The sequence below is a fragment of the Giraffa tippelskirchi genome, chromosome 3 (genome assembly GCF_054371585.1).
Source record: "Giraffa tippelskirchi isolate mGirTip1 chromosome 3, T2T-mGirTip1v1.2.pri, whole genome shotgun sequence".
In the NCBI taxonomy this organism is placed as follows: Eukaryota; Metazoa; Chordata; class Mammalia; order Artiodactyla; family Giraffidae; genus Giraffa; species Giraffa tippelskirchi.
The window spans coordinates 184,833,850-184,856,860 of NC_137277.1; the positions used below are offsets into that span (position 1 = coordinate 184,833,850).

At 45.5% G+C, this 23,011-nt stretch overlaps 1 protein-coding gene across 4 annotated transcripts in view; it reads right to left on the bottom strand.

Annotated features, from left to right (window-relative positions):
• Positions 1 to 23,011, bottom strand: part of NCMAP (non-compact myelin associated protein) — a 47,122-nt gene continuing 24,111 nt past the window's right edge. For 3 of the 4 annotated variants that reach the window (XM_081586747.1, XM_081586748.1, XM_081586750.1), the window contains 3 exons: positions 11,657 to 11,747; positions 7,345 to 7,429; positions 1 to 3,296 (listed from right to left, as the gene is read on the bottom strand). In XM_081586747.1, the coding sequence (XP_081442873.1) occupies positions 3,155 to 3,296; positions 7,345 to 7,429; positions 11,657 to 11,738 (309 nt within the window). In that variant the 5' untranslated portion in view covers positions 11,739 to 11,747 and the 3' untranslated portion in view covers positions 1 to 3,154. Of the gene's footprint in view, positions 3,297 to 7,344; positions 7,430 to 11,656; positions 11,748 to 14,814; positions 14,998 to 23,011 lie in introns of those variants that run through there. The other variant, XM_081586749.1, reaches the window with a different exon arrangement.

The following is a 23,011-nucleotide window of genomic DNA, read 5'->3' on the forward strand; positions in this document are numbered from 1 at the left end:
TTTGATTTAAACATTTTTTTATTTTTAGACATTTAAGCATTTAATACCGTTCATTGATTCAGTGGCCAAATAAGGCACCATCTGCTCAGTGTGGGAAGGCGCCTGTCAGAAACAAAATACAACTGTGTTGTAGGATGCCTGTCTCAGGAGGCCAGCTGCAGACTCCCTGAGAGCAGGGACCATGCTTAGCGTGTAGTAGCACCTCAACTGGCATACAGGAGCCCTAGGATGCTTACTGAGTTCATCGTCATCAGTGAAAACCAAAACACAACAATCCTTTCTTCTTTGCCCCCCCCTCACCTCTCTACCTTCCTTTTCCATTTCCAAACTTTCATTTATACTAGAGGACTATGCTTTTCTTTCTTGGAAGATTCCACTGTGGGCAGAAGAGTTTGGTTTTCGAGTTGTTTTTGTTGTTCAGCTGCTAAGTTGTGTCTGACCCTTTGCAACTCCATAGACTGCAGCACATAGTCTTTCACTATCTCCCGGAGTTTGCTCAAATTCATGTCCATTGAGTTAGTGATGCCATTCAGCCATCTCATCATCTGAGGTCCCCTTCTCTTCTTGCCTTCACTCTTCCCCAGCGTCAGGGTCTTTTCCAATGAGTCGGCTCTTCGCATCAGGTGGCCAAAGTACTGGGGCTTCAGCTTTAGCATCAGTCTTTCCAATGAATATTAAGGGTTAATTTTGTTTGGATTGACTGGTTTGATTTCCTTGACGTCCAAGGGACTCTCAAGAGTCTTCTCCAACACCACAGTTCTAAAGCATCAGTTCTTTGGCGCTTCGCTTTCTTTATGGTCCAACTTTTTTAAAAATAAAGCAAAATACTTTTGGGAAACATATCTATGTGGGCTTGAGTCCTTAATGGCTTTGCCCTGGTTTGAGGCATCTCATGCCTTGCTCCTTGAGACCAAGTGGTAGGGGGAATGAAGCAGGACTCCTTAGAGCTTAGATGGACTTGGAAAGGACCCCCTTGGCTACAGAAGCCCAAAGAAGCTACCAAAGTGAATTTACCCCACTTTTGTTGTGGAAGCTAGACCCTGGCCTCCACTCAGACACATGAATAAGCCTGTCCTCTTCTTGTTCAACTCACAGAAGAATCCACATTCTTTGAGACAGGATGTTAGGGAAGAGTGTGATACAACACAAAGATGGACCTTGGAGTCAAAGAGACCTGGATCTAAGTCTTGTCTTTGCAACTTACTAGCTGTGAGACTTTTGGCAAGTATTTTTTCTCTTTGAGTTTGAAATTCTCAATGGCAAATGGAAAAAATAGTATCTCCCAGGTTAACTGAGAGAGATAAATCCCAGGAGAAAACTTACATGAAAGCGCCTTGCAAAGTGTCTGGTGGATATTTAAACACAGGATGGAAAAGAGATGTCTGGGAAGAAAGAATTTGCCAGTGTTTTTCCAGACATATTCGTGTGTGTGTGTGTGTGTGTGTGTGTGTGTGGCCACATGGCCTTCAGGATCATAGTTCTCTGACCAGGGATCAAACCTATGCCCCTGGCATTGGGAGTGTGACGTCTTAACCACTGGACTGCCAGGAAAGTCCCTCTCCAGACATACGGAAGTGAGCATTTTTATAGTGGGATGGCTGGAGCCATATAACTCTGGGTCAGTCTTCCTACCTCCAAGATCCTCAGTTTTCACTCAAAAGGGATATCTGACTGCAAGAATATCTGACTCCTAGAATTTAAGATTAAATGTCAGAGTGTGTCACTTTCTATACCGGAATACAGATGTATTACCTTGTTTCCAAAATGTTGTCAATTATAAAATGTACGATTGGTTAAAAAACAGCTTTCTGAGAGGAAAAAAAAATACAACTTCGTTAACGGACCCATCAATGTTAACACATATTCTGACTTCAGAATCATTAAAATGGGAACAAGCGTATGTCTTGCAATGGAAGAAATTCATGCTAATAATGCTGGCTCCCATTTAGTAGGCATCTGTTGGGTGCCAGGCACCACCTGAGCCACTGGGTCCTTGACTTGTTATAGTCACCCAGTGGGGCAGACATTATTCCATTTCATGTTAGGAAGCAGAAGAGGGAGGAGTCAAGTCACTCTCCCGAGATCTCACGACCACGAAGCGGGGTCTGGAAAACAGGTCACTTTAATCCCAAATTCTTTCCTTTTTCAACTGTTCTCCAGGCTAAGGGGTCAAAGAGATGAGTTCTGTCCATAGGAATGGCTTGTGAATATGGCACTCTGAATATATCCAGAATCTTTGTAAAGAGACCAGGAAGGGTAGAGGTAACATAATTAGAGTTGTAATCTAATCAGCCTCCAAATACCTGACCTTGGAGGTAAGGTGGTAACTGGAGAGTGAGGACTGCTCAGAACCCAAATAGAGGGAAGCCAAGAAATGAGCCCGAGTCAAGGTTAACCCAGCCACACCACCCCTTGGGGTGGGAGGGGCCCTGGCCAGTCTCCAGACTCATTCTTGGCCTGTGGACACTGCAATGTGCTTTCATCCTAGAGGCCATTCTTCCAATGTCTTCCTAAGGTCATCCTGTGTCCTTGCTTTGACTCTTTACTAAAGATGTAGACACCTTTGGAGAATTCAGTTTTTTCTATAACCTTTCTTAAAGATGGAGAAACGTGCAGATCAGTTGTCAGAAGCTAGCTAGCATTCATCTAGTTCTAGAACAAGATATACATGAACAAGCTGCGTTTTGGTTAGTTAGTCCCAGCTAGTTGCCCTGTGCCTGATTATGGGATTGAGTATTTTGGGCTGCAAAGCTATGGATAGCGCCCTTCCTCTGATATGATCCAAGGCAGACTCTCTCAGGAGCAGGCCTTGACTCCTGACTCCTAACCAGAAGACGCCTGGGCTATCTGCACGGCTGCCTACCTGTCTGTCTGTCTAGCTGTTGTGTTTAGGGGAGACAGCTAAGCCCACATCAGTGGATTCCCACCGTAGCAGAGCTTTTAGGAAGGGTGGCGGCAGGGATATGGATGAAGCTGGGCTGGGGCCGGGCGGGATGGGGTTGGGGGTCGCCGGAAGCTTAAGGGATTGAGTAAGAGATGCCCGCGTAGACCTGACCGGAAGGGACTCATAGTGAAGCTGCCAGAGGAGAAATGTGCTTCTTAGTCTTGACTGAAGGCTCTTTGGACGGTGGCCGAGACGGCACCGGTGTGGGAGTCACCGAGCCTCCACGTGGACATCAACAGGGCTGAAGGTCACCGTTGCAGGCTGCTGGCTGCTGTTGCTGTTTGTGCCCAGGGCAGTAGGGGAAGCTGGCTTGGGGCCCTTGGGTTCCAGCTCCCGTCTCGTCCTCATTTTCCTGTAATGAGATACCCACAGAGGGCTGAGTCTTCCTTGTTGTGTGCCCTGCGGAACAGGCTCTGTAACCACAGCTCTAGCGAGGAGATTAATGTAGATACTGATACTGCATATAGTTTCCTGGGCGATACAGTAGGACCTTGTTGTTTATCTATTTTATATATAGTATCTGCTAACTCCAAACTCCTAACTTATTCCTCTCCCCTGACCCCCACCTTTTCCCTTTGGTAACCATAGGTTTGTTTTTTATATCTATGAGTCTGGTTCAGTTTTATCTTATTTACTTATTTCGTTTTTGGCCACACTGCCAAAAAGAATCCCTGACCAGGGATCAGATGTGCACACCCTGCATTGGAAGTGTGGCGTCTTAGCCACACTTAGGGAAAGCCCCTGTTTCTGTTTTATAAATAAGGTGATTTGTATCAGATTTTAGGTCCCATATGCAAATGATGTGGGTGTTAGTCCTTCAGTCGTGTCCGACTCTTTGCGACCCCATGGACTGTAGCCTACCAAGCTCCTCTGTCCATGGGATTCTCCAGGCGAGAATACTGGATTGGATTGCCATTTCCTTCTCCAGAGGATCTTCCTGACCCAGGGATTGAACTCTGGTCTCCTGCATTGCAGGCAGATTCTTTACCGTTTGAGCTACAGGGAAGTCCTTATATAAATGATAGCATATGATATTTGTCTTTTTCTGACTTACCTCACCTTAGTATGATAACCTCTGGGTGCATCCATGTTGCTGCAAATGACATTATTTCATCCTTTTTCATGGATGAGTAGTATTCCATTTGTATGCATACCATATCTCCTTTATCCATTCCTCCATTGATGGACACTTAGGTGTTTGCAGGTCTCGCTATTGTTAAGTACTGCTGCTATGAACCCCACTCCAGTATTCTTGCCTGGAGAATCCCAGGGATGGCGGAGCCTGGTGGGCTGCAGTCTATGGGGTTGCACAGAGTCGGACACAACTGAAGCGACTTAGCAGCAGCAGCAGCAGCTGCTATGAACGATAGGTGTATGTATCGTTTTGAAGTATGGTTTTTCTCTGGATATATGCCCAGGAGTGGAACTGCTAGTTCATATGAAAATCAGCCCTGAATACTCATTAGAAGGACTGATGCTGAAGCTGAAACTCCAATAGTTTGGCCACCTGATGTGAAGAACTGACTCATTGGAAAAGACCCTGATCCTGGGAAAGATTGAAGGCAGGAGGAGAAGGGGATGACAGAGGATGAGATGATTGGATGGCATCACTGGCGTGATGGACATAAGTTTGAGTAAATTCTGGGAGTTGGTGATGGACAGGGAGGCCTGCCATGCTGCAGTCCGTGGGGTCGCAAAGAGTTGGACATGACTGAGCGACTGAACTGAACAGATGGAAATGGAAACCCACTCCAGTATTCTTGCCTGGAGCATTCCATGGACAGAGGAGCCGGGTGGGCTATAGTCCTCAGGGTTGCAAAGAGTTGGACACAACTGAAGCAACTCAGCACGCACGCATGGTTACTTTCATTTTAAGATTTTTAAGAAACCTCCACACTGTTCTCCACAGTGGCTGGACCACTTGCATTCCCACCCACAGTGCAGGAGGGCTCCCTTTTCTCCACACCCTCTCCAGCATTTATTATTTGCAGATTTTTAAATGATGGCTATTCTGATCAGTATGAGGTAATACCTCATTATAGGGTTTTTTTTTTCAAATTTTTATTGGAATATAGTTGACTTACAATATTGTGTTAATTTTAGCTGTGCGGCAAAGTGAATCAGCTATACATATCCACATATCCACTCTTTTTTAGATTCTTTTCCCATACAGGGCATTACAGAGTACTGAGCAGAGTTCCCTATGCTATACAGTAGGTTCTTACTAAATTACCTATTTCATATAAAATAGTATCTGTATGTCAATCCCAATCTTCCAATTTATTACTCCCTCTTTACCAACTGGCAACCCTAAGTATATCTGATACATCTGTAACTTGACCTCATTATAGCTTTGATTTGCATTTCTCTAATGTTCAGTCACAGTGAGTGTGGCCATCTGTGTGTTTTCTTTGGAGCAATGTCTATTTAGAGACACTTCTACTCTAAAGATGATAAAATCAAGGTATAGAGAGGTTCAGTAACTTGACTGCTTTTGACAGACTTAAGACCAAATCCAAGTTTCTCAGTTCCCAGCTCTGGCATCATTGTACATAGGACGGGCTGAGCAGAGCCTTCATCTCGATTTCAACCTAGAAAGGGGCTCAGAGTTCCAGCAATGATGGAGAATGATAGGTAGACCTTGGGGTCGGATGCTACTTCCTGGTTTGAAATAGACCCAAATAGTAAATATTTTAAAAAATAACATATGAAATACTATTATTATTAGTAGTAGTATTATATGTGTACTGGTGGGAATATTTTATCTGAAACAAGGTGGATGGGTTTGAATCCCAACTCTACCAATTAGGGCTGAATAAACTCGGACATGTTACTTAATCTTTCCCTGCCTGTTTCACATGTACAAAACTGGGGATATAGAAGTACCTACTTTCTGGTGCTGTTATGAAGACTAAATGAATTAATACATGTAAGGAGCTTAGAATTGTTCCAGCACATAGTAAGCTTTCCTGGTGACTCAGCTGATAAACAATCCACCTGCAATACGGGAGACCTGGGTTTGATCCCTGGGTTGGGAAGATCCCCTGGAGAAGGGAAAGGCTACCCACTCCAGTATTCTGACCTGGATAATTCTATGAACTGTATAGTCCATGGGGTCACAAAGAGTTGGACACGACTGAGCAACTTTCACTTTCACTTATAGTAAGAGATCAATATATGTTAGCTACCTTTACAAATAATATTGTCAGTATAAAAACAATGCAGAAATCAAGAAGCACACCCCCTGACTGTGCAAAAACCAACCTACCAACTAAACTACTACCAATTCCATTATGCAAACATACCGGTTGTTAATACCTTGCTGTGTATTATTTGAACTTTTTCTGGGTGTGTGTGCGCAACCCATGTATATGATCATGATGTACATACTGCCTTGTAAATTTTGACAATATGCTGTAAACAGTTTTTTCTCACAAATAAATACATATCTACAAAATCTTTTTTTTTTTTAATGGCTTCTAGGTCTTCTATGATGTAATTGAATGCAGTCTTTTCATTTTGATTTCTTCCCTGAAAAGAACAACCTTCTAGCAAAGTTGTGACTAGAGGTGATAACACAACATTTATTCTTTTTGCAGTCAATTTATATTATTTTATTTCCTCTTATTTGATCCCAGAAAGTAAAGTCACAGGTATGCACATTTCAGTGTTTGTCACATCAAGTACTTACATGGGCCACTCAGTATAACCTCACAGAGGGCTCTCCAACAGGAGAGGATTGAAACATCACTTTACTATCTGTAAATTACATATGAGTTTATCACAGAGCTCAAGATCATTATCATGGGACTTCCCTGGCAGTCCAGTGGTTAAGACTCTATGCTCCCAATGCAGGAGGCACGGGTTTGATCCCTGGTTGGGGCTAAGATCATGTATGTCATACGTGTATGTCATACAGGGTGGCCAAAAAAAAAAAAAGTCATTGTCATTATCACTATTGTATATCGAAAATACTTCTCCAAATACAAAAATCTATGGTCACTGTGAAGTTCTTCCAGTAGTGAAAGTGAAAGTGAAGTCGTCCAGTTCTGTCTGACTTTGCAACCCCGTGGACTGTAGTCTACCAGGCTCCTTTGTCCATGGGATTCTCCAGGCAAGAGTACTGGAGTGGGTTGCCATTTCCTTCTCTAGGAGATCTTCCCAACCCAGGGATCGAACCTGGGCCTCCCGTATTGCAAGCAGATGCTTTACCGTTCAAGCCACCAGGCAAGTTTATTCTTCCAGTAGAATAAACATCAAAAAAGGACCCACAAAGAGCATTTGGAGATAGACTCAAAGATACTGCTGTGCACATAACGGGCAACTACAAACGTTAGCTTCCATTCATTCTAGCATCACTGAAGGGACCAGATGGTTCTAAAGCCCAGGGCGTCCCATACCTGTTGTACATCTTCAGCAAGATCAGAACCACGGTGAAGATGATGATGACAACCACCACAACAGCAGCAATGATGGCTCCAGAACCTACGAGGAACAGAGGAGCAGAGATGGCCAATGTGCAGTGAAAGTGTTGGTTGCTCGCTCGTGTCCAACTCTTGGCGACCCCATGGACTGGAGCATACCAGGGAATTTCCAGGCAGGATACTGGAGTGGGTAGCCATTCCCTTCTCCAGGGGATCTTCCCAACCCAGCATGGCAGGCAGGTTCTTTACAGTCTGAACCACCGGGGAAGCACAGGCTAGCGTGCCAACTGAGTCCAAAGAAGGATTTGGAAGGTGGGGGCGGGACCCATATGGTGGCGCCCTGCATCCTCACTGGGTTGAGGAGAGGAGAGAATGCCACACTCGCTGCCGACCCCAGGAGAGAATCACTCCAGAGTAGCCGAGCGCCTCTACTTGCTGTGTGTGTGAGGCCCTCAGCACATCACCTGCCAAAATTCTGCTGTAAGTCCAGTCCTGCTTTTATCATCCCCAACATAACTTCAAACTTCTTGCATGAAACAAAACATCCTTGCTTCTTTTTGATAATACAAAAGTAATATGCAATTTTTGTAGATTTATATATATTTTTGGCTGTACCATACAGCATGTAGGATCTTAGTTCCCTGGCCAGGGATTGAACCCATGCTTTCTGCATTCAAAGTGCAAAGTCTTAACCACTGGACTGCCAGAGAAGCCCCTGTAGATAATTTTGGTAATATAAATACAAGCCAAAAAGGAGAGGAGGATAAGACCTCATTGCCCCAAGAGCCACTGAGAGTCTACATATGTATACATTCACCAATGTGATCATATTTTTGCATATATACATATTAAATATCCATAACCTTTTGAATAATTTATTAATCCTATGCCTGAAAATCTATCTTAAGAAAATATTCATAAATATGGAAAAATATACATTTGATAAAATGGAACCATGTTCCATAAACTGTTTTATAACAAAATATCCTGATCATATTGCTATGTAAGTATATACTTTTCTTCATGACTTTTGAAGGTTGTATAGTACTCCACTGTTTGGCTGGCCATAATTTACTTGCCAATTCCTTATTGAGGATATTTATGTTGCATTCAATTTTACACTGTTAAAAACAAGGCTATAACGAATGTCCTTGTAGCTTAATATCTCAGATTCTACTTTCAATATCAGCACCCAGTCTTAATGTCAATTTCTAATTTTAGGTTCAAGATCAATATCTTTGCCAGAATTGATATTGAAAGCATCAAGAATCATAAAAAAGGTTCACACTTTAAACCAATCTTTTTGATTCTGGATAATTGATCATAGGCAGTAATCTTCAATAAAGAAAAAGCTGTATAAATGAAAATGTTTATCACATTATGAATATTCTAAATATGGAAAAGGTTAAAAAGATTTAGTATACTTATCCCTTGAACTATTATACAATAATTAAAATAATGATTATGAAGACTCTGGTACATGGAACACTTATGATGATATAAAAGTGGAAAATATAATATGATACTATACACACACCCATGTATACATATATACACATTATATTGCAACCATTAAAATATGCACATACAAATGTAACATTAAGCAAAAGAAATCAGATACAAAAGATACAGATACATGATTCCATGTATACAAAGTTCAAAACCAGAGCAGAATTAATCTATAGTGGTAGAAATCAGAAGAGTGGGTTCCCTTGAGTGGGCAGGGGCTAATGATTGCAAGGAGCACTGGAACTTCCGGGGCACTGATGGTGGTCTCCTTCACCTGGGTACCGGTTACACAGCTGTGTGCACTCGGTGAAAAGTCATCCAGCTGTGCACTTACCATTTGTGCAATTTTTTGCATGTATGTAATGCTTTTATAAAACTTTTGGACTTTCCTCCTGAAAGTCTAGTGGTTAAGACTCTGCACTTCCACTGCAGGGGGCACAGGTCTGATCCCTGGTCAAGGAATTAGGATCCCGCATGCCTCCCACAGCATGGCCAAAAAAAAGTTTACTTAAAAAAAAAAGACCTGTGCAATTATTCATAGGAAGAAAGACTGGGAAGGACAAAAGGAGGGGGTGGGAAATCCATCATGGAGTAACTTGTTTTCCTTTCCTTCCTGGGGAGTCCAGTGGGTTTTTCAACCAGTGGCCAGATGATTCTTTGTCATGGGGGCTGTCCTCTGTACTGCAGGGTGTTCAGCAGCATCCCTGGCTTATACTCTCCAGATACCGGGTGCACTTCTGCCCACACACCCCCAGCTGGGATAACCAAAAATGTCTTCAGGCATTGCCAAATAGCCCCAGTGATAGGGTTGCCAGATATAATATAGGCTACCCATGTATATTAGAATATCTGATAAATAATGACAAATTTCAAAATACGTCTGAAATATCACGATATATCCTTTTTTTATTCTAAAAATCTATCAGTTGTTTATCTTATATTCAAATTTAATTGGTAACCTGTACTTCTATTTCCTCAATCTGGAAATCCTATTTAGGGGGCAAAATTGCCTGGTTGAGAAACATGAAACAGTATAATTCCCACTTTGCTGACAGTAATTCTATCTGCTTTGCGTTTCCCTTCAGAACTGTTTTGAGACACTCCTCAGCAGGCCTCTGTAGGTCTCTGCACCCAGCAAAGAGCAGGCTAACACGTGAGACCCTGTCCCAGGAGCGACTCTCTCTGGGTCTCCATGTAAGAGACACATCCTGCCACGAATCCAGCTTCCCGTCAGTACCACAGCCTGGAGCCGATTATCACTGCTCATTGCTGCTCCATGTGTATTGGGAGGCCTGTTCCATTCACAGAGGTATGTACCAAATTGGTGGGGGGGCTTCCCAGGTGGTGCTAGTGGTAAAGAACCCACCTGCCAATGGAGGAGGTGAAAGAGATGTGGGTTCAATCCCTGGGCCGGGAAGATCCCCTGGAGTGAGGGCATGGCAACCCACTGCAGCATTCTTGCCTGGAGAATCCCATGGACAGAGGAGCCTGACGGAATACAGTCCACAGGGTGGCAAAGAGTCAGACATGAGTGAAGCGACTTAGCACGCACGCACGTGCAAAATGGACCCAAAGTTCACCTAATACAATCAACTGGTTTTCTGAGGAGTGGTCCTCACTTTTCTACTTCTGGGGGCCTCCTGTTCCTGGCAAAGGTCTCCCCAGGACTAGCTCTTCCCACCTACATTCATTGACTCCTTCGTAAACTGACAGGATATTTTTGCTTTCCAAAAAATATATGAAAGTAGTTGCATTTTAAGGTAACTCGTATAGGGCCATTTTAAAAAATATTTATTTATTTATTTGGCTGCATTACATCTTAGTCGTGGGACGTGAGCTTAGGTTGCCCCACAGCACGTGGAATCTTAGCTCTCTGACCAGGGACTGAACCCCATTACCTTCGTTGGAAGGTGGATTTTTAAGCACTGGACCCACCAGGGAAGTCCCATGCAGGGCTATCTTACAAGAGATTCAAATTTCCATTGCCCTCTAAGCCCCCAAACTCCATAATGAAAATAAAAGTAATAGTAGTAATAATAATAATAATAATACTCATTAAGTACTTAGGCGGGCTTCCCTGGTGGCTCAGTGGTAAAGAATCCACCTGCCAATGCAGGAGACATGGGTTCGATCCCTGAGTCAGGAAGATCCCCTGGAGAAGGAAATGGCAATCCACTTCAGTATTCTTGACTGGGAAATTCCATGGACAGAGGACCCTGGTAAGCTACAGTCCATCAGGCCATGACTTAGTGACTAAACAACATGTTTCATAGGCATGGAGGCTATTCTAAGTTCTTCAAATGGATTATCACTTGTAGCCCTCACACCTGCCTATGTGGCAGATTGTTAATCCTCCCATCGTACAGAGGAGGAAGGGCTTCCCTGGTGGCTTAGTGGTAAAGAATCTGCCTGCCAATGCAGAAGACTCGGGTTTGATCCTTGGGTCAGGAAGATTCCCTGGGGAAGGAAACGGCAACCCACTCTAGTACTCTTCCCTGGGAAATCCCATGGACAGAGGAGCCTGGCAGGCTATGGTCCATGGGGTCGCAAAAGAGTCAGACATGACTCAGCAACTAAACAACAACAACAACAACACAGATGATGAAACAAGCCCAGAGCAGTGAAGTCATGTGCTCAGGTTCATGCAGTTGGCAAATGGCATTATTGAGACCCAAGCACTTTGTCTGCAGAGGCCATGCTCTTGACCTTGACACCAGGAGCTGAAGACAAACCTTGTCCCGCCCTCAATCCCCTGGCCGCCAAGCCAAGTTGACCTTACTCTTGTACAGAAAGTCTTCTCCTCTGGTGGTCATGTTCAATGAGAAGATGGTGTTACCCCCCAAAGGGGTGGCTGTGGTCATCTCGACGTGCTGAGAAGGAAGATGAAATTTTGTTTAAAACCAGTCATTTTATAATCCCTATATGATGCTTCTTTAGGTCTCCATCTGGGTGACTGGAGAAAATATTTAAGCATGTAGTTTCTCTTAGCAGCAAGTAAACATCAGGCATTTTACTATATACTATGGGAGTTCCAACTCATTGGAAAAGACCCTGATGCTGGGGAAGATTGAAGGCAAAAAGAGAAGAAGCCGGCAGAGGATGAGATGGTTGGATAGCAACACCGATTCAATGGATCTGAAAATGAGCAAACTCCGGGAGGAAGTGGATGACAGGGAAGGCTGGTGTTCTGCAGCCCATGGGGTTGCAAAGAGTTGGACATAACTTAGCAACTGAACAACCAACAATGGGGAGTTAAAAATAAGGTTTGATATTTTTAAAGATGTCCATTTTTCAAAGCAGTTTCAATTCATTCAACAATATTTATTCAACTCCTCCTAACTATGTTTCACACCGAGTATCTAAACTGATCTTCTGGAGAATGTGTGAGGAAGGTTATTATTGCCATTTTACTGATGAAACCGAAGCCCCCAATACCATGTGGAGCCCCAAGTTTACGCAGGAGAACTGAACCCAGAGCATCTATTTCCCATGCTAGTGAGACTCTGGCCACCCTACAACAATGCCTGAAATGCTGTTCCTGGTTTCAAAATCTTCACAATTTAAGATGGGGGTGGGGGGAAAGCAGCTAAAAACACTAACTATGATATATGATTATTAAGCAGTCAGTGAGATGAGCTATTGGGTTGTGAAGAGTGACTTCAAGAAGATTAATTTGAATGGGTCTTGAAGGATGGGCGTGGTTTGGGCTGGGGGTGGGGTGAGAGGTGAGAGAACTCAGCTGAAGTTGTGCAAAACCTTTCAAGCAAAGAGAGCATCTTCTTTGCACAAGGCTGATGTTAGGTGCCCTCATACGTGACATCTGCCAGCTCATTTAATGCTCCCAATCATTGCATTTTGTTGCTGGGAAACTAACTGAGGCTTGGTGTGGCTGAGTGACTCGACCACAGTTCCCCAACTAGGGAGATGCGGAACTCGGCCCAAAGGCCAACATGTCCTTGCCTCCAGAAGCTCGCATTCTGGTGAGAGTGAGAGACACTAGGTTTCATCATGGCATTCCCGGGCTCAAAAACACAGTCATCTCCCCAGTACCCACACCTGAATGTCTGGCAGCGAAAGCCCTTCACTGGCTGCTTCCAACCTCCTTTTCAGTCTCTTGGCTCCCCACACCAACCTGTCAAATCGTTAGGACAATGGGCCACTCCACCCTCCCGTGTCACTCCCGCTCTTTGCTGTCTCTGAGCTACCGCCCCAGGCTTTGGCCCCCCAGGTCCCCTACCTCTGCCAGCTGGTGATGGAAACAGGGGTCAGCACCCCTCCATCGGGGTCACCTGCAGCCAGGCTGGTGGCTCTGGCGGCTACAACCTGTTCCCCGCCAGCCCTCCCATTCTCAACCTCAGAATGACGCCGTGTGGCGGGGCCTGCTGATCCACAGGATGGGCTCTGCCTTCACCATCTCTGCCCTCCTTTAAGCCTTCAAGTCCGGCCTAAGTCACAGACCCAAGCTCTGCTTTGTCTGTCCCTTCCTCCCCCAAACCAGATCCTCAGGTCTTGATGACTCAGGCTCCCTGAAGGACCCCTCTGACGTCCCCACAGTGGCCAACCTTCCGGCCTGGCTGAGCTTCCTGTATCCCGACCACCCTAAACAGGCCTGGGTTGCCAGCCATGCTCCGCTGCCCACTCCACCTCCAAAAGGAACCTTCCAGACTCAGCCAAGTCACCTCCGGGAAGACTTCCCGCCAGACGAAATTAACCCTCCTGCTCTCCACTCTCCCACAGCAGCGCTCGGCAAAGACGCACCGCCAGGGCCTGTGTCTCCGTTCTGGGTCTGGCAGCCAACTTTCCGCGTTCATTGTCAAGCCCTTGAGTTAGAGACTGCTTTTGGCTTTTTTCCCACATCTTTCTGCCTCCTTCAGATAAAAGAGACTGGCTCTCCTCACCTTTGTGGGTGGAAGGATCTGGGTGAGTGGTTGAACTTCTCCCAGCTGGGTTTGTTGTTTGAAAAAGGAGATAGCTTTTCCTAAGGGAACTGAGGGTTCAAGGTTAAGTATGGAAAGAGCTTTTAAGTGCTCAATAAAGGGTATCCCTCAGGATTTTAGAGGGTATTAGTGAATATTTGCTGAACTAATTAGAGATAGGAGCTCAAAACAGGAAAAAAAAAAATTATTTCTATAAAAAGAAATATGGACCAATAAGAGAACATGGCATAAAAGTCTTCCCCAACCTTCCACCCCCAACTCCTACTCCCAGGGAGTGGTACCTGAACTGCTCCCTCCCGCAACACACACTTCCTGTCTTGGCACATAAAGACTTTTAATATGCATTTGCCTAAACTCTCTGCTTCTGGCTCCACCAACATCAAGCTGAGAACACTCACCAGTGATGCTTTCTCACAATTCCTTTTTTTTTTTTGGCTGCACCCTGTGGCTTGCGGGATCTAAGTTCCCCAATCAGGGATTGAACCCAGGCCTGTGGCCATGAAAGCACCGAGTCCTAACCACTAGGCCGCTAGGGAATTACCCACAATTCCTTTTAAAAATAGAAAAAAGAGGCAAATAGGTGGCCGTTGACCAAAGGTCACCTAAGGAGAGAGACATGGCATAATCCCTAGATAAACTAAACCCTATCATGGACTCATTCCCCGTTAAACCAACAAGCACAAAATTGACCGAAGCCACCATCAAAGTGTTTCCGCCACGTGCGAAGACCAAGTGCCAGATATTTTTTATCCATCCTCTGATTTAATTGGCAAATGCCATGTAAAATAGGTCTTCCCTTCCCCTTGTTTCAAATGAGGACCCTGAGACTTTTCATACAGCCTGAATGCCGCAGGCTTGGCAAATGAGCCCAGCACTGCAAACTTCAAAGCCTGTATCCTTCCCTCCGCACCACCTGCCCCCGGTACACCCGGGGTGGAGGTGGGGGCTCAAGACCAGTCACTACTGTAACCCGCACACATGCACACAGACACATACTGACCAGTAACGGGGCTGTCTAGGGCCACCAGGGCACAGGCTCCTCCGCAGGTCCTTCAGGGTGACCTCCTGGGTGCCGGGTTCCAGGAGGGCCTCCCTTTCAGATGGGCCTGGCTGCTCCTCTTTCTGAGGGAAGAGTGAGTAATCCCAGAGCATATCTTGCCTCATCTAAGGGCCAAGGGCTCTCAATTACATCTCTGTTCCTACCACATCAGAGAAGGTGGGAGGGAGGGTGGTGGAGCGCTGATAGCCAAGGGTGTGGGTGTTTTCATGTGTGGGGCCCCTGTGATTCTTGTTAACCAAGTGAGGTCCAGCAGGGAGATTTCAGTCAAATATGTCCATGACCAGGGCCCATGGCCCAGAAAATGGGGGAGTGTACAGGGAGGTGAGGCTGATTTTCATGGACAGAGGTTAATTTAATAATAATAATAATATACCATGTGCCCCAGGCACTGTACTTAGTGATTTATGTGAGAGGTCTCATTTAATCCTCATTTCTGTCTGATTAGGAGAATATAGTCACTGTGCCCATTCTACAGATGGGGAAACTGAGGCCCAGATCAGAGATGATATCAATCTAACTTCACAAGGCTAATATGTAGCTAATATGTAGACCATTTACTCACTGAACCATCCTTCTCTGTTTCTTGGTCAAGTATAAGGTCATAGTGAGTGAAGTAGCTCAGTCATGTCCGACTCTTTGCGACCCCATGGACTGTAGCCCACCAGGCTCCTCTGTCCATGGGATTTTCCAGGCAAGAATACTGGAGTGGGTTGCCATTTCCTTCTCCGGGAGATCTTCCTGACCCGGGGATTGAACCCGGGTCTCCCGCATTATAGGCAGATGCTTTACCGTCTGAGGCACCAGGGAAGCCCATAAGGTCATAACTTGAGGATCAATGTTGCCAGACCCCACCTGTCCAGAATATCCCCCTCCCTTCTGCTCTGTTCCCACAGTATCCTTCTCCTGTCTGGCCTAGCCTAGATGGTCCTCCCTGGACAAGAAAACCCAGATGCTATCAAGCCTGGCAGACCCCTACCCAAATGGTCAACTATAACTCAGAATAGGGAAGCCATGAATGCCTGAGACCCGCCAAGACACTGGGATTGATTTCTCTCATTCATCTGAGAGATGGGAGATTCAGCATGACTTGGTTTCTTTCATAGACAAAAACCTAACTACTCCCAAACTCTCCCTAAGGTTAGTGGGATGGTTTAATTGTCAGAAAAGTAACTTTCATTTTGGAACCAAAATCTCTTCCCTTGTGATTTTAACCCATTGGTCCTAATTCTCTTCCCACAGAGGTAACCTATTACCTCTTACACACAACAATGGTCATGTTTAAAAGCCCTTCCAGTACAAAAAGTTAAGGTTCTATGAATGGAACAGTGATGGTAGCTGAAATCAGCATGTCATTTTTATCTCTTACCAGTAGGTGGCAATAGCAGTTGGCTATAGTACGTCCCTTTGAACTTAACCAACAAATGATTGGTAAATGTCCAATCGGGCTTCCCAGGTGGCTCAGTGGTAAAGACTGGCCTGCCAATACAGGTGGCGGGGGTTCAATCCCTGGGTTGATAGATCCCCTGGAGTAGGAAATGGCTACCTGCTGCAGTATTGTTGCCTGGAAAATTTCATGGACAGAGGAGCCTGGTGGCTTACAGTCCATGGGGTTGCGAAGTGTTGAACATGACTGAGCACATACAAATGTCCTGGGACTTCAACCTGTTTCTAAGTAAAGATGCTTTCTGCCCTTGAAAACAGCAACTATATGTTCTCTGATGATTTTCTTCTCCGGGATAAACATTCTCAGCTTCTTCAGACAATCGTTAGTATCCCTCATGAATGGCTTCCTCGTTTCTCTGTGTCAGTATCTTCCTTAAATAAAATACCCCAAACCAGATGCTTGACTCCAAAGGGGACCTGAACTGTCCAGGATGACATTTTTCATGACAATGATCAGAACCTGAGCTTGAATTCAGTTATTTACTAGCTGCGTGACCTTGGTCAACTTCCTTCACTTCTTAGTTTTCTGATCTGTAAAACAAGAATTATAGACTCCACAGGGTCATGTGAGAATTAAATGAGATAAAACATGTGATACATTTAGCGCAGGGACTGGGCACAAAACTGATTACACTGGATTAACGCAAACAAATAGCTTACTAGCTTTTCCGGCAGCCACAGCCCACTGCTCCACACACCCTGTTGAAACACCTTTTCCTGACTTATCTTGTGCTTGTTTATGGTCACTCAAAGCCCTACGATCAGTACGTGAAAGGACTTTCTACACTCAGAGTCCTTTGGAACTAGAAGGCAATGACAGCTGTATTATGCATGGTGACGATATTATGATGAGCTGTGGTCTAGTAACCAGACCCCTAGGACACCCCTGTGCAGTTGTCCTTTTGAACTTACGTGCAGGACTTTGCACTGATTCCTGTTAGCCTTGACCTTGTTGACTGGGCCATTAGGAGAGAAACTCCAGCTCCTGCTGGTGGCTTGAGAACTCTTGATGTTACTGGGACAAAGCACATGGTCTGGGAGCTCAGGACCTGGCAGGGGCTTTGGGGTCAGGGAGTCCTGGGTTTTAATCTTGGGATCCCTGCTGACCAGCTCTACAAGCCAAGCCACTTCTCTAGGCCTCAGTGTTCTCATTTATAAAACAGGAAAAACAGTCTCATTTATAAAACATTCCCTTATCTTGTGGGGTTCTGAGAATAAATGAGATGTTATAAGTGCCCAGCACACTGCCTGCAGGAGGAGAAGGGGGCGACAGAGGATGAGTTGGTTGGATGGCATTGCTGACTCTATGGACATGAGTTTGAGCAAACTCCAGGAGATAGTGAAGGACAGGGAAACCTGGTATGCTGCAGTCCATGGGGTTGCAAAGAGTCAGACACGACTGAGCAACTGAACAATGAACAACAGTGCCTGCTGGATGGTGGGTGATTGGTGAATGCTCATCCTAGCTCCTCTTCTCTTTTCCCTCCTGTCCCCCAGTCTGTGTTCCCCCTGCTCTTCTTGGAGCCCCCAGTTCTCCACCTGATCAAGTGTTTGCTGAGCTTGGTTGAGCTCAAGTATGAACAAAGAAGTCAGGGAGCCAGACTGTGAAACCTGATATCCCAAGGAGGGGATCTGAGGAGAGACTCGTCAGAACATCCAGAACATTGACCTTCCCCCTCATCTCCACTGAGGGCAGAGACAGAGGAAAGAGTGAAACCAACCCCAAGCAGGCAAAAGTCCTAATGGGACTGGTAGGACCTGGGAGCTGCTGGCTGTGTAGGGAAAAAGCATTAAAGAATTCTTAACCTGGGGTGAGAATCAGGAGACGGGTTTCCTTTTGTTACTCACTGGCCATAAGAGTTTGGAAAGTCATCTCCTTTCCTAGACCTTGATTGTCCCACCTGTAAAATGGCCTAGTTTGGACATGATCTCTAAGGGCCTTTCCAACTTGTGGTTCTAGTGTATGGACCAGCCATTCATAGCTGATCTCAAGAACCTATGTCTTCCGAAAGCTCATCTTTCTTTGTAGCTACCAACTCAGGGGATGTTGGATGAGGGAAGACGGTGTGTACAATTCAGGATGGAAGGCAGGAATCCTTCCTGGAAGGTAGCTGATACTGGAATAAAATGAGGAGAACTCTACAGAGGGGTTTGACATGGCAGCAGATTGCATATGGGACCCTTAGGAACCTCCAAATGCTCTGTTGAGTCCATGGTGATCCCAGTCTGCCTGAATCCAGACTGGCTCCCTCCTACTCCCTCCATCCCTGTTGGGCTCCATATCGTCTCCCCCCACTCCAATTGCTCTGCCTGTACTTGGCTCTGTCCCCTTGTGTGTCAGAGCTCCCAAAGGTGGGGTCTGAGTTGGCATAATGCTACCTTGGACTTAGTCCCCCCCCCTCAAATTACATACTGAATATGTTCCTTGTGGTTGGTTCTCAGAAATTAGAAAGCCCACTTCTTGTTCCATTTATCCATCTACTCTTCCATCCTCCCATCCACTCATCCACCCACCCACCCATCCACTGTGCACACATTCATTCTCCCACTTGTTCTGTCCACTTTCCGTCATTCATTCAACCAGCACCCACCATGTACACAGCTCTGAGATGATTCAAAGAGGGGCCATGGGGATCATGTCTCTACAGCTCAAAGAAGATGAGACTATTTCTTTGAAGAAAATTTCCTTCTATCAGCAGTTAGTGGGGCTCATCCCCCTCATGCCTGGTCCAGCCTTGATCACAGAGAGGTGGCTGATTAACATCATATTGAAGTCCTTTGGAAAAGGCAGTGGGCTGTGGATCTGGAAGTCTGGGTTCCAGGTCCACCACATCTATTAAGTTTTATTTACCCACCTGTCAATTTCAGGCTTGAATATCCCGTGTTTCTAATTTTTGTGGCCCGCATTGTATAGAAAGATGCTTCAAGGAGCTTCGCATCCAAGACCTGCAAGTCTAAGTTTCATGTACAAAGTTACAGATAGAAATCCCAGACGAAAGTGGTCACAAGGCAGACTTATGCCTGGTGCCAAATGGGAGGCATAGGCTATGCCAGGAGTCAGTGGGAGGAGGAGACCAGTGGGCGTCCTAGTTGAGACTGACTGAGAGCCGGAATGCGACCTGTGCCTTCCATTTACCCCTCAGTCTTTGGGCTCAAGCCAAGGGCCCAGCTCGTAAGGGTCCTCAAATATACCTGAGCTCCTATATAAATCTCCAGGTGTCCCACTGTCCCCAAGGGAAAAAAGGCACAAGGGTGAAGAGTTGATGGCTCTATGCAACTATGTCAGAGGAAAATAATTTGACCCCAACATTCTGATCAGGAAGGAAAGGAAACTAACATTTAAGGGGACGCTAATGAAGTGTCAGGCGCTATGCGTTCACATGTTTTTTCACTTAATCAACATGACAAGGTGGGTCTTTTATCTCCACTCTCCCAAAAAGAAATGGAGGCTCAGAGAGGACAAGTGACTTGTCTAAAGTCTTAGAGCAACTGAGTGGAGATGCTCAAAATCTCAAATTCAGATCTACTTCCAAACTGGGGTGGCTGCCAAGTCTTCCAGGAGGTAAGCGATTTTCCTGGGGCTACTCAGAGGGTCAGTGGCCCTGCTGGGGCAGGACTCTGCTCAGTATTTTTACTACGTGTGGGGAGAGAGCACATTAGCCAGGATGGCGTGTTCAGGCTCTCTCCCCCGACGTTTTGTAAATAATGACTGTGTTAACAGCCGAGCTCGTGTATAGCACTGCGCATGCGCATCACGAGGTACTTGCTTGGTCAGGGGCTACTTTGTGCAGTAGGCCTGCCTGTGTGAGCTCCGCCTAGAAAGTGGCTGCGTCTTGGCTGTGCCCGTAAGACAGCCAGGAGAGGAAAGAATATAGCGTGTCTGTTGCTACGGCCACTGTGCCAGCCAGGAGAGAATAAACCCATCAGCAATTCCTACAGCTCCTTGAGTTTGCTTCCAGCTTCCCCATTTGCACCTTGTCTACCAAGGGTTCAACGAACAGTGCACACAGTGAGATACAGAGAGACAATTGGCATCGCGAACAGTACAAACAGCGATATACTACCTGTTGATATTTTGAGCCCAGGAGGTACCACAGAACCTCAGAGAATGGCAAGGTTTCTCAACCTTGGCACTGTATAAACTTGGGCCATAACATTCTTTGTTGTGGAGGCATCTTGTGCATTGTAGGACTGGCCTTTACAACCAGATGCCAAGAGCAACCTCCTCTTACAACAACAAAAAATGTCTCCGGACATTTCCCTGTATCTTCTGAGAGGCAAAATCACCCTGGTTGAGAACTCCTGAAGGAGAGCTATAGGCCTGTCTCATAACAGCTTCCTATCCTTTCTATTCAAAAAGGTCTAGACAAACAGGAAAATGTCCAATCTGTCCTGACATCTGTGGGTAGACAACCAATAACATCAAGGATGATAGTGACGATGATGGTGGCCACAAACATAGCAGCTATCATTTAGCAAGTGGCTACCATGTGTTAGTTACCAAGCTGAATACTTGTATGTATCTTCTCACCTACATTATCACTATTTTCCAGATAAGATCCATCAGGCAGCTCAATGCAGACAAAAAAAAAAAAAAAAAATGCAAGAGGGAATTCTGGTTAACCAGAGCAGATGGAATATAATTATCTCTGCTTCCTCTTGAAACTCACCCCACCCCCCACACATGGCAGTAAAGGAATTCAGACATATGACTCACGAGGTCAGAAGGGAAAGGAGAGATGACAGCCACGCTGAAGAGAGTCCAGTCCAGGTTTGAAAGTTGGAAAAGCTGAAGGCTGAGTGTGACTTAGCAGCCTGGCCAAGACTGAGGCTCAAACCTGCAGACCGGGGAAACCAACCAACGCTGAAGGCACAGAAGAAACCCCAGAAAGATTCTGCGGGTACTACCAAAGCCAGGGTATGAAATGGGGCTGGAAAGAGGAATTTGCAGCTCAAATCCATCCCTTCCCTCGGTCTCCCCTGCCGATAAAATAATATAAAAAGTATAGCAAACAGAGACAATGCAAAGGGCAGAAGAAAACTCAACATTCTCGGAAAGATGAGATACTACATCTATAAAATAAGAACAGAATGCTATAAGAAAAGAATATTCTAAGAACAAGAAAGAGTGCTAGGAATTTAAAGTATGACAAAAGAAATGTAAAAGTTCAACAGAAGCATTTGAAGACAGTTGAGGAAATGTCTCATAAAGTGGAACCAAAAAAGACTGAGAGAGAAAAGAGGCAAAAACAAATTATTCTAGGAGGTCCAACATTCTAATGATAAGAATTCCAGAAGTGATTAACTGGGAAAAAACTCAAGGGGAAGCAATTATCAAAGAATACCTGGAAATTTCCCAGAAATGAATGACATGAATTTTCAGAATGAGAAGACTGTGGACTCACCAGAAAAGTGAATAAAAAAGATGCACAAAGGGGCTCATCATCATTACCTCCCAGAACACGGGGCATAAAGAGAATGTCCCACACATCTATCAATTATAAAAAATAACAAGGTCAAATATCCAGAAAAGGATCAACACTCAGATGAAACCAGAACGTCTGTGGATTTGACAGCAGCAGTCCTGAGGCTCTGAGCTAACTCTCCAAAATTCTAAGCGAAAATTATCTCCAGCCTAGAAGTGGACAGAAGCCAAACTAAATACTGAGTGGAAGGGTAGAAGAACAACATTTAGGGGCACAAGAAGCTTCACAAAAAAATCCACCCCGCCCCATGCACCTTTCCTGGAGGATTTGCCCCGTGAAAGCAGAGGAGTGAGCTGCAGGAGACGCTCAAAGGACCCAGGGACCAGGGGGTGCCTGGGTGATGCTGTGGGTAGCCAGTCCAACTAGGGGCCAGAGGGAGGTGCAGGAGAATTCTGCCAAAGAAAAAAGTGAAACTGGTCGATTTTCTATGTGTTTGTCCAGAGTGAAAGGAGATCCAATCTTTTGCTGGAGAGTTTGGGGGGATGAACTTATGATGGAAAATTCAGCTCCTCCAAAAGGCTCCTCCCTTCCGCTCCCCTCCCGACAAGGCTTCTTTCCCTGGTTCCCCACGCCTTCTGCGGTGATCCTAAGAGGCAGCGCCTGTGATCAGTGGATTTGGTGCAAGCCACTCTGAAAACTCTCCTTACAAATGGGAAAGCTGGGGGCCAGCGAGGTGACCGGGGCACACAGACAGGAAGGTGCATTGGTTGTTCACTGGGCACCCTTTCCAGAACTCCTTTCTGGTTCATTCAAGACAAGATCAGTAACAACAACAGCAAGAACCAAAGACAACCCGAAGGAACCCCGGCTGGTAAGCACGATGAGGTCCCACTTGGCCTAGTGTTCCCTCCTCAGCTTTGCCCTCAGCCTGGCAACTGTGCTGCGTTTCTAAAACACACCCACTGAGGTTTCTGAGTTACTTCTCATTGCCGCCTACTGAAGCAAGAACACAGAGATGTAACTGGGTGGTGTACACCGTGGGCAGGCCCCTGTGAACCTCCAAAGGAAAACAAAATTGGGCTTGGGAGTGCGGAGAAGAAACTAAACCTAAGTCTCTTCAGAACCAGGTGCCCTGACCCCCAGTCCCCCTAGCTAGATTCTTCTTATTTAAGAACCCAGGCCAGTGCTGTCCTACAAGATCCAATAATCTGAGATTACCCCAATGTTGCCTTTGCAGTGGTCTCCCTTTGATTCTCGGTCTCTCCTCC